Source organism: Pyrgilauda ruficollis, unplaced genomic scaffold, assembly GCF_017590135.1.
Source record: "Pyrgilauda ruficollis isolate IOZ18807 unplaced genomic scaffold, ASM1759013v1 scaffold67, whole genome shotgun sequence".
NCBI classification, from domain to species: Eukaryota; Metazoa; Chordata; class Aves; order Passeriformes; family Passeridae; genus Pyrgilauda; species Pyrgilauda ruficollis.
In genome coordinates this window covers 2,644,568-2,659,796 of record NW_024528488.1, presented here as the reverse complement: position 1 = coordinate 2,659,796, position 15,229 = coordinate 2,644,568, and the positions used below count along the sequence as shown (strand labels likewise).

The window sequence follows — 15,229 nt, the reverse complement described above, 5'->3', positions numbered from 1 at the left end:
TTTCTTAGAAGCTGTTTTTTGGGGTTTTTTTTTAAGACCTGATGCTTGACTATAACTACATTTATCTTTCTTCTTGCCCTTTTTCAATCAGTGACTGGCTGCTGTGTTCAGAGCCTGTGCCTCAAAGGAAGAACGCTTTTCCTCCTCTATCACTTCTATTACTGTCAAGTTTAATCTTGTTTTTCTATATGGAAGTTATTGTACCCAGGGCTGCGAGAAGGATTTTCAGCTTTACACAGATGAGGAATTCATGTTGATCAGAATATGAAATGGGCACTGGAGGAGAAGGCAGTGATGTTACAGGTGGGGATAGTGCTAATCCTGTCTGCTCCAGAGGCTGTCTAAATACGGATCTGGAGCACTCAGAATGGCTTTCCCAAGGTTGGGGATGGAATGAAGTGATCTCTCATCCCTTGTTCTGGCTGGGATCACAAGCCCTCACCCCCAAAAGAGAGCACTGCCTCATGAGGACTGGAGCAGGGGTAGGGAAGGTGTGTTCTCCTGGGCACCTCACAGTACTTAAATAAAGGGATAAAGAAGGAAGTGGTGGAACAGGGACACAGAGGCTCCGAGGAGCAGATCAGTGCGAGGGTCCAGCCACAGGAGCTGGAGCTATTTCTGAGCAGCAAAGCAAACCAGCACAACACAGAACAGGGACAGTGTGACCAGGGGCTGCTGTAACCTCTTTTCTGTGTCTGCCTGACCCAAAGGCCATGGACTGGCCCAAAATTGCCTGTCTTGTGATAAATATTTTTGTTGTCTTCTCACACAGTGTTTTTTGATAACCTGCATAATAAACTGTCTATTTTCAAGCTGTGGCTATGCAAAGCCTTTGCTTAAGGGCTGTGTTCTGTCACTGGAAGGGCAGCAGAGATTACAACAGCACTGATGTTCCTCCTGCGCTGCTCTGCCCATTTGAGTTCATGTTTAGATCAGCTTCTGCTGTGTCTTGCGTTAACCTGCAGTGATGGAAGCAGAAAAGGAATAATTTATTCTACCCCAAGGGCTCTGCTGAGCTCTTCCAGGGTTACTTTCATTAAGTGACCTGAAAAACAAAATTCTTTTCCATTAACCTCATCACCTGACACCAGCTGTTAACCCCAGTCCTTCAGAACCTCACTGCCACCACCTGCACAGGAGCAAACACCTTGTCTGCATTTCATCTGGGTTCTTTTCATTTGAGAAATTAATGCTACTGTTAACAACAAGTGACGGAATGCTTGTTATCATCTGCCTAGATTTAATCCCCATAAGGTGGCCTGCTTACCCCTGTACCACTGCTGCTCTAAAAGATGTTGCAGTGAGTGAAAAATCCCCTTTATTTGAAAAGGAGGGTGAAGAAACAAGCTTAATTCATTAAAGGAGAAGGATTAGCTCACATAAAAGCACTGTTCAGTACAGCTAAGCTCTCCTCTGAATGGAAAAATAAGTTTTCCAGCAAAATAGTGCACTGCTGGAAAGGAGCTCTGGATAGAAAGAGAGCAGGAATCTCTGCTCTTAGTCAGGAGCACAGTGTAAGAGGAATCAAACTACAGAAGGGAAAAAAAAAAAAGAAAGAAGCTGGCACTGAAGATCTGGTGGCCCTGTTGTAGGTCTTTTAGGAGTTTTACTTTGAATTTAACTAGTTTGGTATCTCTCTCTGGAGCATCTCCTCTGGTTTAGTGTTGTGTAAATGCAACCCAGCCTCCAAGACTGCTCAGCAATGTGAACCACGCTGCAATAAATGGGAAAACTAAGGAGATGCAGCTCAAAAACATTCTCCTCAGCCAAACTAACAGAGGAATGGAAATGTACCTTTTGCCTTTTATGGATAATAATATTTTGTCTGTAAATAACTCACAGTGCTTTTACCTGTAACATTTGGAATTGCCCTGTTTCCAAGCCATCTGCATTTCATAAACCATCATCTCCCCTGGATCAGAGCAATAAATTGTAAGTATAACCATGACAAACTGTAAATACATTAATCTGCATTATTTTCAGCTTGTACAACTTTTTGACTCAGCTGTGTTTTATAGAAGATTTTCTGATTGCCAACACAAACTTGTGCAAGCCTCACTGGAAAGCTACAAATATAACACAGCTTTCTTGTAAGCTCCCTTTAGGCACTGGAAGCAGCCTTATGTGGGACCCTGGGAAGGTGGTACGTGGCTGTACAAATTTCAGCATTTGTTTTAGGTGATTCAGTGCTGTGGGCTTCACTGACTCAGCATCTTAACCAGAGATGCCTTGAGAGATGACTGGTATCAGAGTGATGCCAGAATTTATATTAATAGGGAGTTTGTGGTTTTTCTCTCAAGAGCAATTCATTGACTGAAATGATGTCATTTGGTTAATGAAATATCATGAACAACACAAAGTGCTATCTAAAAACGTCATGTAGTTTAAGGGCTTTTGTGCTGGTTATTCACAATCTTTGTAACTTTGGCATATGGCACACGTTGTTGTAGATGTATTTATGGGAAAACTCTGCTGTTATTGAAGTGTTCCACTGGTTCCAATACAGCTGCCCCAGAATATCCAGCTGAAGAAAAGGCTCTTCCTGATCTAAAATCTCCTCAGTGACTTACGAATGTGCCTGTAAAGCCAAATAAAATCTCTACTCCTCAGACTGATACTGCAAAGCAGTGACAATTAGTACCTTTTAGTGCCTTGTAGCAAGCCAAATGCTGATACAAGGTTACCAGATGGTGCACATTAACACAAAAATAGGTATCTCTGAATTTAAAAAAGCATGCTATAGAATCAAGGAACTGCTAATAATTGTTAATTAATGTAATGCATGAAAGAAGGTGAAAAAGTAGGTCTGTGATATCTGTATAACCAAATATCCTTCTCTACAACCAGTAAACAGAAGTAAAATACAATAGACCCAGTCTAGATCCTTCCAGTTTTAATTTGGCTTCTTATCCATGTGTTTAAAAATGGAGGTAGGCCCAAGGGATTAGTTCTCAGAGCTGAACTGAAACCCAGTGCACTTGACAGTGGCAGAACTGCATCAGAGCTTGTGCTCAGCCATGTGTGCAGGAAATGCAGCACAGCCAGAAAGATTGTCAAAAGATGTCACCATTTGTGGCTGATGCTACGTAATAACTTCTGCTGGGGATTAAAAAAAAAAGAGGGACTCTGGAGAGGAGCCTTTGGGAGGAAAGGATTTTGCAAATATGCATTTGAATGGCCTGTGGCAAGTTCCTGCAGCCAGAGTCCCTTCTCTGTGTGTGTGTCTCTCTCCCGAGCCCTCTCCTTTCCCTGCGTGTGCAGGAGATGAGATCAGGCACTCGATGATGGAATGAAGGAAGAGTGCAGTCACTGTGGCTGACTCTGCGAGTCACAGAGGGATGCTGACAAGAGTTACCCCGCGTTTGAACCTCTTGTGCTGAGCTGGAGTGCAACCTGAACACACTTTGCCTTGAATTCCTGTGCCTTGATGCACTTCAGAGCCGCTGAGTCCAGCAGGGAGATGGGCTGGGAGTGCCCACCCCTGCTCAGAGAGGTGCTGTGCCACCAGGAGCTGCAGCCTCTCCTGGCCATGGCTTCTCCTCTGTGCAGGAAGGCTTTACAAGCCTGTTGTAGTCCTAATTTATCTCACATTATGTGATTATATCTCCAGGGAACCGTGGTTCCATCATAGCCCTGCATGGTCTGGGGCTCACTGAGTGGAGACATCTCGTATTTGCTGTGACCTCGATGAAGGGAGGAATGATGATTCTGACTCCATGTTCTTAGAAGGCTAATTTATTATTTTATGATCTATATTATATTAAAGAAAACGAAACTAAACTATACTAAAGAATACAGAAAGGATACAGACAGAAGGCTAAAAAGATAATAATGAAAACTCGTGACTCTTTCCAGAGTCTCAACACAGATTGCCCCTGATTGGCCAATGAATAAAAACAATTCACATTAAACCAATGAAACAATCACCTGTTGGATAAACAATCTCAAAAACCACATTCCAAAGCAGCAAAACACAGGAGAAGCAAATGAGATAATATTGTTTTCCTTTGTCTCTGAGGCTTCTCAGCTTCCCAGGAAAGAAATCCTGGCGAAGGGATTTTTCCAGAAAATATAATGGTGACAGGGACACTTGTCCAGGCAGAACAAACATGGCACAAAAGTTCAGGACTGTCACAAATCCAGACAATAATGAAGCTGCTGAAGTGGCCCAAGTGACATGGGGACCTGGCTCACAGCGTGTTATGGGTCTACCAAAAATGCAATAATCTGGATCTTCCCAAAATGCAGAGGTTCCCTGGTTGCTTGCTGGAGCTTTTTCCTGAGACTGTGACACCAAAACAGGTGTAAATCCAGAATTACTGACATGGGAGTGAACTGAATGATCTCCTCAAGACTGGACAGGCAGACTAGCTGGCTTATTCCTGATGGTTGGGGTTTTTCCCCCTCATTTGGAAACACAAAATGCTGTTTGTTTGGGCTTTTTACACCCTTCTTCATTACCATTTTAAGAGTTACTCTGTGACAGGAGCAGCTGTTCTGAGTAAAAGTTATTAGGGTTTATATTTTATTTTTAATGCTGTTTTTAAGATTTGTAATTAATTTTATTAAAGAGCTTGCTTAATGCAGTCCTATAAATTTCTTAACTACTCTAAGAACCTTGGAATGTTGCTGCATCTGAGATATTTTTTCATTTTATGGATAAGCTTTCCCCTGACCACAAAAACAACTGAAACAAAGACAGCCCATGGTTATCTGGAAATTTGCAGGCTCTGTCTTCAAGGTAATCTTTCTTTATTACAGTTACTATTTTTCTAATATTTTTCAGGCTTTATTCTGGGAGAGAGAGCTGTCCAGCTTTTTGATTCATTTTTCTTGGTCTTTGTATTATCCATTCTTAGTGGTAACAAGGACAAGATGTGCTAATATAGGTTAATAATCATGCTATCTACAGCCTTTTATATCATCTTTGTATATAAAACATCCCTTCTTCCTGTAATTTATCACCTTGTGTGGATGAGAGATGTTTCATTAAGTTTAGGTGAGGTATTATGTTGCTGACAGGGCTTGAAGAGGGAGTGTGGCATTCACATTCTCTGAAAAATTCCCTTTGCCCAGGATTTTTCTCCTGGGAAGCTGAGAAGCCTCAGAGAAAAGGAAAACAATTCTTATCTCATGTGCTTCTCCTGTGTTTTGCTCCTTTGGAATGTGTTTGGAGATTGTTTACCCACAGGTGATTGTTCCATTGGTTTCTGGTGTGAGTTGTTTTCACTCTTTGGTCAATCAGTGCCAAGCTGTGTCAGGACTCTGGAGAGAGTCACGAGTTTTCATTATTATCTTTTTAGCCTTCTGTCTGTATCCTTTCTGCATTCTTTAGTTTATTACAGTATAGTATTCTTAAGTACCATACAGTATAATAAAGTAGTAAATTAGCCTTCTGAGAACATGGAGTCAGATTCATCATTCCTGCCTTCGTCAGGACATCCCCTGCAAATACAATAAGGGAGAGCTTTTTCCTTGGGTTGCATTCATATTCAATCACATTCCTTTACAAAAAAAATTAAATCAGATCATGAGACAGTGTCATGGAGAGGAGTGAGTTACTGCATCTGGCACCAGCCCAGCACTGCCTGATGCTGCGCAAAAAACATCCTGACGCTCAGAGACCAGGAGGTTCATTATTCCCCATTTTGACTACTAAGCTGTGCTTTTGGTGATGCCTCAGGCTTTAGCATTTCTATTTTTCAGATTCTGTGCTGCTTTAGCGTGTGGGTCTGAGCTTCATATTAGGGGACGATGAGCTCTGTGCACAGAGCAGGGAGACAAAACAATTCCTGCTCTAACTGGGGACCAAGGACAAATGATCCAAATCTCAGCCCCAAGAGCACAAACAATGTGGGCTGAAGAGAGAAAAACAAGAAGGATGGGACTGCATGGGCTGGAGCTGGAATTGGACAATTAACTCCAATATGCAAATGGAGCAGAACTTATAAAACTGAGAGACCCCATGACCAGCTGGGGATTTTAGTAACCATTTGGGGATTTTTTGTGACCATTCATCTTGGGTGTAGCCCTGGCTGGGCTCTGGTGTTGCCCAAGGTGGAGCCACTGAGGGCTTCTAATAAATCCCTGCTTTATTCTTTAACTCTGTCCAGCCTCTGCTCTAGGTCAGCCTGCTCAAGGCATCATTGGCACTGTTCAGGAAGATGCTGTGGCTTCTGAAAAGACCCCAGAGTTTGCAACAGCAAAGAAATGACAACCTAGACAGGTGTCAGGGGCTTGCACAAGAGAGAAGAAAAGAAGATCTGTGTGGTTGTGATCTTCCTTTATTCCCTCCCAGGCAGTGACTTCCTCTGATATCCCCAGTGCTAGCAAGTCGAAAGCCTGCAGGTAATGCTGTGCCCCTGATGCTGCAGAGCCTGGCACTGCCTCATCATCTCCAAATGCCTGAGGAGCACTTGGAGCACACCAGCCCTCTCTCACTGCCATCAACTAAACACCAACAATTCACATGGCCCTGAGCCTCTCAGCAGTTTTCCAGCATCCTCCCAAGGCAATGACAGAGCAAAGACCTTGGATCACAGCGTTCCCTCACTGCAGCAATTCAGAGACAAGAAATACTGCTCCCAGTCAATGCCTCTTTGATATTCCACCACCACTGCCACCAAAGTGCTGCCCCACCAGGCTGTATTTTGCCATGGGATAGCAAAATACTGCTCCTACAGGGATAAACAAGCCATAAATGTGACTTTGCCAGCCCAGCACAGCTCTATTCAACAGCCAGGTAAGGCTGAGGGACTCCTGCTAAGCTGCCCTGCAGTTCTTCACAGATCTTTATAGATCCTAGAGCTTTGTTTTGCAGGAGCTTGTAATTTGTTATATTCACTTTTCCCACAGAGAGAAGCTTCCCTTGGAAAAAAATGTCTTATAACTATTGCACCAGGAAGAGTCTCCCACAAATCTGTACCAGGGAATCTAAACAGCCATGTCAAACTTCTGGGTTTGGGGTTTCAGACAGACCAGAGGCAAACACGTGTTGGGTGATGTCAGGGGATGCTGCAATGGGGGCTTAGGAGCAAAGGGAGGTGGGTACAGTAGGCACATCCATGGATGATGGGTAGATAATATGGTTTTTTTGAAACTAAGCTCCTTAATCAACAGATCTACAGAGAGCTCTGAAGTTGACTTGTGTAGCAGCACAAGCAGGATTTTTTTTTGCCCTATAATAGTTCATCCAGCCAGCTGAATCCTGAGAACCCATCACACCTGACTGAAAATTCACTGTACAGTGTGCCCAGAGCAGGCAAGTGCTAAGAACCCTCCTACAGACCAGTAAAGACAATTCTCTGGGAAGCAGCATGAATAATTCCTGACTTCTCACCTATCTATACATTCAATTACAAGCATGGCATGTTTGTGCATGCTATGATGCAGTTCTTGGCTTGACCCCCACCAGCATCCTAGGAAATAATAACAGACTTTATGCTGATCCTGGAGAAGGAGCCTTATTGGCACTGTCAGAAATCTGGTATCTGTCACTGCCTTCATCTTGATGCTACTTACTGAGTCCAGGAGATGTTTCACTCAGTTCTTTTTCACCTAGATTTAAGATTATCTGGGGACTGAGGCAATGGGGAGGGAAGAAAGAATTTCACAGTTAGATGTAATCATTAGCTGAAGTGATCTTTGATTTCTCTGTTGTTTAGTTTAATTAGATGGAATTCATTTTGAAGGCAGCCACCAGTGTCAAAGGCATGCTAACTATAACTGTGAATTATTACTGCATCAATAAAAATAATGAAAAGCTTGGGTGCTAATGGAGCCATTAGGCTTTGAAGCTGCTTCTCTGTTTTCAGACATGATCCTTCTTCCTTATTGTTACTTTCAAATATTCCCACACTGAGAACTTGTGGCCATACTTTTCTTAACTGGTTCTATGCTTCAGAACCTCCTCTTGCTCAGGAGTGTTTCTAACCAGGTTCTGCCTTTCCTTTTCACTTTGTCCCCCCTCCTGTTAACGTGGAAATGACTGGTTTGAGTCACACCCATCAGCCTGTTCCCCTCTGTGTTCCAGTGCCCCACAGCCACCATTCAGAACTGCCACAGAATCCCTTCATACAGATGCTGCTCCTAAACGTCTCCTGTTTCCAACTGACTGCATAATCTGGATTTTATATTGTGAGATTTTTGAGAACTGAACTGTTTATTTGACTGAAGTGGTCTCATCAGTGGTAGCACAGGGCTGGCAATGAGCTTGTACCAGCAAGTCCAAAATCAAGGGCTGCCAGCAGTAAGGGCTAAACTTTACCCTGGTTTCTGCACACAGGGCAAAAACCCTGTGTGAGTAGGGAAATTAAGCTAAATCACATTGTCTCAAGAAAATTACTACATTTGGGTAAGACTAAAATGGTTTAATGCAACCTTCATTTTCTGTTTCACAAAAGGCTGTCTCTATGCTGTTCATCTGTGGGATCTGAACAAAGATTAAAGTGGATTTTCACTCATCAGCTCACATAAAAGAGGATTTTTGAGGTCAAATTTTAGGTTCACTAACACTATCCAGTGCAGCAATCTTCTACCAATCTGATGATTAGCAACTAAGACTGAAAACTTGCCTTTTATTCTCTACAGTTTCCTCTTCACAGCCATACTCTTCCAGAGGCTGTACCTGCAAACTCCTTCTTTCGGAATACATATGGACTACATGGATTCAGAAGGCCTTTGGACCGTCAGAACAAACCAAATCACAGCCACAAACCCTAAGATCCCTTTTTCTTTTTATCTTCATTATTGAGGAACTGCATTTGTAGTCCCATCTGTGAACCAGCTTAATTTGGAGCCATCTGCCACGAGAGCAAATCGCTAAGTTTGGCAGATAGCAGAGAGATGCTGGTACCCTCCTTATGTAAACAGCTGATGTCAGCTCTGATTGTTGTGAAGAAAACAGCCACCGTGGAGGTGCTCACGGACCTGGAGTAATTCAGATGGCTGATTACAGCTCCTCAAAGAAGGAAGGAGGGCTCAGCAGGCAGCACAGACCGTGTCTGGCGTGCTGCAAGCGCAGCCCGGCAGGAGGGCAGCGAGGCAGGCGAGATCTGAGAGCTGTGACGCACCTTCAGGGGGCTGCTGCCACCGCTCCACACCATTCACACAAGCAGCTCCAAAAAATGGGCCCCTGAACACCTCATCTGGAAAATTTGTACTGATTTCAACAGGTTTCCGAGTGTCAGGAAATACAGCTATTACTGGTAAATTGAGGGCGAATCAAATACGGGGGAAATGGGAGTTTTCAGACATGAATTTCCTGCTCTTTGCTGGAGAAGGTTAGGTGCAGTCTCCAGCTTGACTGAAAGCATAGCCCACTGTATCGATGTTTGTATAGTAAAAAAAAAAAAAAAAACACCTGATAGCACTTTTAGGGAAAAAAAACCCAGCAAAACTCAAAAATATCAAATAGGCTGAGAGACCGAAGATTTTACAGGGAAGGAGAATTCATTCCACAGGCTTCATATATACATTCCTTTGCTCGTACAGTAGTTCTGAATTAAGAAAAAACCCAATATTTTGAAGTTCCCTGTTAATTTCAACCCCATAGGATGCCAGCCAGATCTCTGTTTTTGCTGCGTGCCTCGTTTTGCCATTGCATTTACTGGACCTGTCCCATGCACAGACAACTTTGCATTTTGACATTTCCACCCCAAAGAGAAAAGCCTGGCCCAGAGTCGATACTGCATCTGCAGGTGCTCAGTTTTTCTATTTCAAACCTATCCCTGCTCTTTCTCTTGGTTATTCAGTGGTTTGTTGTCTTATTTAAATAACATGACACTCATCACTCAGGATGGATTGCCATGACAAGTACACCTATATTCCTCCTCTGCCACTATGCAGTACAACATCAACCCAGAAAATCAAACAATAACTATCACAGCACCAGATCAGGCTCACTTTTATTTCCTGAAAAATGCATGTTTGCTGACTACAATCCTCTGCAGGAAAAGCGACACTTGCACACCCTCCAGGTTCCAGGAATATTAGTTTGTTTTGTTGTTCCTCTTAATATTCATGAATAGCTTGCTTGATTTCCAAATGCCTGCCATGAGTTTGGGAAAAAACAAGCTATGCTATGGTTTAAGTGCCCAGCTGTGTGACTGGTCAAAGAGAGCTATGGTTTATAAAAAGCTTCGAGGAGTAATTGGAGTAAATTATGTAACCCTTGGAAATTACAAGTTAACCTGTAAAAATCAGAAAATTAGGAAAGCTCTTTGGTTACTGAAGAGGAGGATGGGTCGTTCAAGCCTGGGCTTTATTCTCTGCTGGGAGTGAAGCACATCAGAAGATCTCTATGCTCTTCCCATGGTTGCACATGATGACTTTGTCACTGACCCAAACATCTCCCACCGCATCTTTCCAGACAGCTCTAAGTTTATTAGCATTATCCTGCCTGTAGCTGGCGAAGCCTCCTCCCCAGCTCCTCCAGCAGACTCACAGCTCAGTACCCAAAACCACAGCTCTACCCGCCAGTGCAGGGACAGGGGCAGAGTGACCTCCCTGCTCCTGCTGACCATTCCTTGTTGTCTGGAGTGGGCAGCACAGATTTGAGTAGAAATGCTAAGATCTTAAAATAGCCCACAAACCTCGCTTGGAGATAAACCTAAAAAGAAGCACATCTACTCGAGCACATCACTGCTAATCTCTGCTGTGCTCTGCAGCATCCTCTGGAGCGAGGTGGCTCTCCAGGCTCCCCATGTAAACAGAGCAATTTGCTCCTGCGCTGGGTTGTTATAGTTACTGGCTGTGACTTACCCCTGCCATTGTCACGGCATTCGCAGTAAATGGCGCTTAAACAGCAGTCTAGCAAAGGTTTGCAGAATAATGACTCATAAAAATCCACTTAATAACAGGATCCCAGCCTCTGCGCCGCCCAACCCCTTCATCCATCCCCCCCGGGCCTTACATCATCAATGAGACCCTGCTTCTCTTACATAAGGAGCACAGCAAAGGTCACTACGTGTGTTTGAAAGGTTTTTAACTTCTGCTCCCTGAAAAGGTCATCCTACAGGTGGAAAAGCGGAGCTCTTTCCCTCGGGCAGCTCTCAGAGCCGGGGCTGGAGCTCTCCTCTTGGAGACTCGGGCTGCTGAGTGAACCTGCCTTTGCAGGTCCAGCCTGAGAAAGGCCACGGCTTTCCACCTTGTTTTGGGTGTCCCTTGTCCTAACCACATCCAGCCACTGCAACTCCACAAGAGGCTGGAATGAAGCAGCTCTAAGAGCTGCTGTCAGAATTGTGGCACAGTGATAAGGCTGAAGATACACACCCATGAAATGGATTATGCTGAATGATGCTGCTCAGCTGCTTTTGAGATGCAAAGACAACAATTAACCGGGCTGACGTGAACAGACGCAAATAGGAACAGCTCTTCGTGCCCAGAGAGACACCAGGCTCGGGGAGAGAGGCAAATAACCTGCTCAGAAGAGGCAGGCAGCAGGAAAAGGGAACCAGCAGGTTCTCCCAGAGCCCGGGGTCAGGTGAATGAACATTCACTACGGAGCAATCAGAGGATGCTGCTCCTGCACCTCTGCCCAGAGTGCAGCAGAGACAGCCAGTCCCTGATGGCAAACAGGCTGCCACACGAGCCAAGAAGCTGTCCCCACACAGGCTTGTGCAGGCAAACTGAACCCTCTGTATATTTAATTAACAGATTATACTAAACCTAATATATAAGAAGTGCAGTGATAGCATCTTACAAATTTCACAGCCAGACAGAAACCTTCCTGTGAGGTGTGATTTTTTTTGTTACTACTGGAACTAAAAAACAGCTTCTACGTGTTTTAGAACATCTAAGTAGCTGATGAGGACAAAGCTGTGCTAATCTGCTTTATCAGGTGCTTTTTGTGAAAGCAATTAGGTGTGGGGCTCCCAAAGGACCTTCTGAGAAAGGGTCCAGCAAGGACAATTAATGAATGTATATTGATAATGCTGTGGAATTAGCATCAGGAGCTCCTGTTCAGAAACCCCCCCTGTAACAGCTTTGGGATTTGACCAAATAACCAACTTTGGCCCAGCTTGTCCTATCACCACACAAGGAATAAATGTTCATCACCATCACTGCATGAGCAGTCAGTGAAAGAGCTGAAAGGGAAGTCCAGTCCTACAGCCCTCTACCAGCAAACTCTTCCTGCAGTCTCCAGAAGAGCCTGAACCCCAGCCAGGGAAGTTAATCCAAGTTTGTTCATAGAATCTTGCACCAAGCCAGTGCTAGTTTAAAATACACTGACAAAATCTGCTCTTGTAACAAACCTTGTAAATAAAGCTGAAACTGGCACTGCATCTTTTCTCCCCCACACAAGCTCTCCTCCAAGTTGTAAACCCTGCAGCAGATACAATTCTAGCTACAGAAGGAGAGCTGGCACAGAGATAACGAAAAATGGAACAGGCCTACTATGAAATGGATCACTGAACTGGAGACACTGGAGCTGAATTTCAGCTGTAATGTATCAACCTCATTTCATGGACCTCTGTCTCTGTCCAGTTAAGCCAGCAGGGCTGGGGATTTGAGTGGACGCAAGTTTTGGTATTCAAGGAATGTTACAGAAATCCACATGAATCCCATCACTTGCTTTGCATGACATTTCAGGAGAAACTTGTCATTAGCCTGCTATAATCAGTGGCAATTCCTCATGTTGCTGAAAAAAACTTTTCTGTTCTGCTTTCTGTCCTGTTGAGATGCAGGATGCTCAAATTTCTAGAAGACCAAGGAAAAAATGGCTCATTCTTAATTGATGATCTGTACTTTGCTACTTACATTTTGTCAGACTAAAACTCAATACTAACTAGTTCAATTTTTAGGTCAGATAGAAGAGTTTAGTTATCTCTCTAGTTTTTAAACCACACATTAGAATCACATTGCTACAAGTATGCACAATGCTGACATTTCTAAATAATAAAGCTGAGCACTCTTGAATTCTGCCAAGGTTGATCCTTATTGTTTGTTTGGCTACATGAAATTACTGTTGAAAAACTATGTGCCAAGGGGCCTATGCACTGAAAACATTTTCTTCTGTGACTGACTTTAATATATCTTTCACACACAGAGGGATATGTTCCCTTCAAAAGGAGGCTGGATATATAAGGATTATCCAAGTTTTGGATGTTCCTTTCTAAGCAGTGAATACAAAAAAATTATCAGTGGACAGCAATGTACATACGTTATTCTAGATATTGGCAGTAATGCTTGCAAATGAGAAGAGAAGAAAACCAGAAAAAAAACACCAGCTGGTGACAATAGGTGACACTTGAAGTGACAGGATTCAAATTTGGTGGTTTTTCCACAAGACCCTTATGTAACTCAGGGATGGATTTGCAGCTCAGGATCCTTCCTACCAGTCACTGCTGTAAGTTATGTCCTGCCTCAGCATTTCTGCACTGGAGCTCTCTGGAGAGGGAGACCAAGATGATCTGTCTGCACTACAGCAAAGGACTGAAACCCAGCAGACTGTTTGCTTGCTTGCAGCTGTAAATAAGCTTGTGTGCTTTCAGGATTTACTTATGAAAAGCAATTGCACTTAATATCAGCACAACAGCGTGGCAATAGTTCATATTTACAGATTGTAATATAATTTCAGAGAGCCACAAATTCCTTTAGAAAGTGCTCATCTATAAATCAACCTATAAATCAGTGTGTCCACAAACACTGTGGGGCTGGAAAGAACACTGAGTGAAAGAGGAAAAACTGAGTGTTTAAGTCAGGCAGAACATGTTTACTCAGGCTGGAGATTACCATCCAAACAGGTAGCCTTCTGAGAACATGGAGTCAGTTGCATCATTCCTGCCATTGTCAGGGCATCCCTTGTTTACAATACCCACGTTTGCTCTGGGCATTTGAAGCCATGGACCAACATCAAGGACTCCGAGCAGCAGCACTTTCCTGAGGCAGGATAACAGCTCAAAACCGAACAGGAACACTCAACCAACCTGTTTTTCACCACTGGGCTTCCTGTAATTGAGCAGCAGCTCCACAGCTCCCACCACCTCCTTCCGTATGGCGTAGAGCAGAGCATCCCCCACGTAGACGCTGTGGCTCAGCAGCAGCTCCATGATCTCCAGGTTCTCATTCTCTATGGCTATTAGCAGGGCACTGCGACCCAGAGGATCCATGCAGTTAATGTTGATGTTGTAGTAGATCTCTGCCTCCTGCAAGGCATGTTTCACGCTGGCATAGTCCCCCTTCTCCACAGCACTGAGGTAGGCTTTCTCTTCTGACGAGAGCTCTGCCTCCGCTCGCACGATCTGGAGTGGGATCCGGTCTCGGTACGGGGAGAAGTTGACCTTTTTGTAGTATAGCTGGGCCATGGTTCATAGTGACCAGGCAACCTGTGAGGGAGGAGAACCACGCGTCAGTGACAGCACAGCCCCACAGGGGACAAACATCCAAAGGGCCATCACGGCAAAAAAAAATCCTTGTCAGCTATGTTTGTCGCTCAAATACGAAAAAGGGGAAGTGTGGAGGGGCTTGACAGCTGGCCTGCAAGCAAAGCTGAGTTAATAGAAGAAATAACAATTGATGATTTTTGAGTGTATCCATAGCAAGGAAGAAGACAAGGCCATCAGCATGGAAACAGATTAGAAAAGATACATGAACATTTTTGTAAGCTAGGCTATGTGCATAAGTAGATGTGTACACGTGCCTTATTAAATTTCTGTAAAACTTTTGCCAGTTATATTGATGCTAATTGCTTTGCACCAATGAATATAATAAGTTATTGTGATGTAGTTAATGACTTAAGATCACGCTTTGTTAAGAGTATATAAGCTAGAGAACATGCAGAATAAAAAACTTTCTCTTCTTAGACCCTGATCACGTGTGTGTCTGTCACGTCCGACCTAACAGTGACACTCCCTGTCCCTTTTTAAGATGCTGTATTCGTAACACCCCCCGAGCAAACCCACCTCAAAGGGCTACCTGAAAGCATAAAGGTGGCACCACCACTCACAATGACAGAAACTCAGTATAATTTTTCATCTTGTTTAAACACTATGCCATTGATGTTTTTTGTCTGGTCAGAAGCGTGATCTTGATGTTTATGGGTAATCTATCACATGCAAATAGGTGGATTTATCATCTTTGCTTTATTTCCCACTCAAAGTTCCTTTTATTTCCTCCTATCCCACTGCTAAGCTGGTCCTCAGCATCTCTGAACTGTCAGTGATGGGAGCTGCTGATTTACACCCTCCTCTTTACAGTAATAGATTCATTTTGAGCATTTTTGCTGCTG

The 15,229-nt window shown here is 43.7% G+C and overlaps 1 protein-coding gene across 1 annotated transcript in view; it reads right to left on the bottom strand.

The window, feature by feature from the left end:
• TRPC5 (transient receptor potential cation channel subfamily C member 5) overlaps positions 1-14,306 on the bottom strand; it is a 66,671-nt gene extending 52,365 nt beyond the window's left edge. Inside the window, exon 1 of the mRNA XM_041484712.1 lies at positions 13,929-14,306. Within this exon, the coding sequence (XP_041340646.1) occupies positions 13,929-14,306 (378 nt within the window). The remainder of the gene's footprint in view (positions 1-13,928) is intronic.
• Between the last annotated feature and the right edge of the window lie 923 nt (positions 14,307-15,229).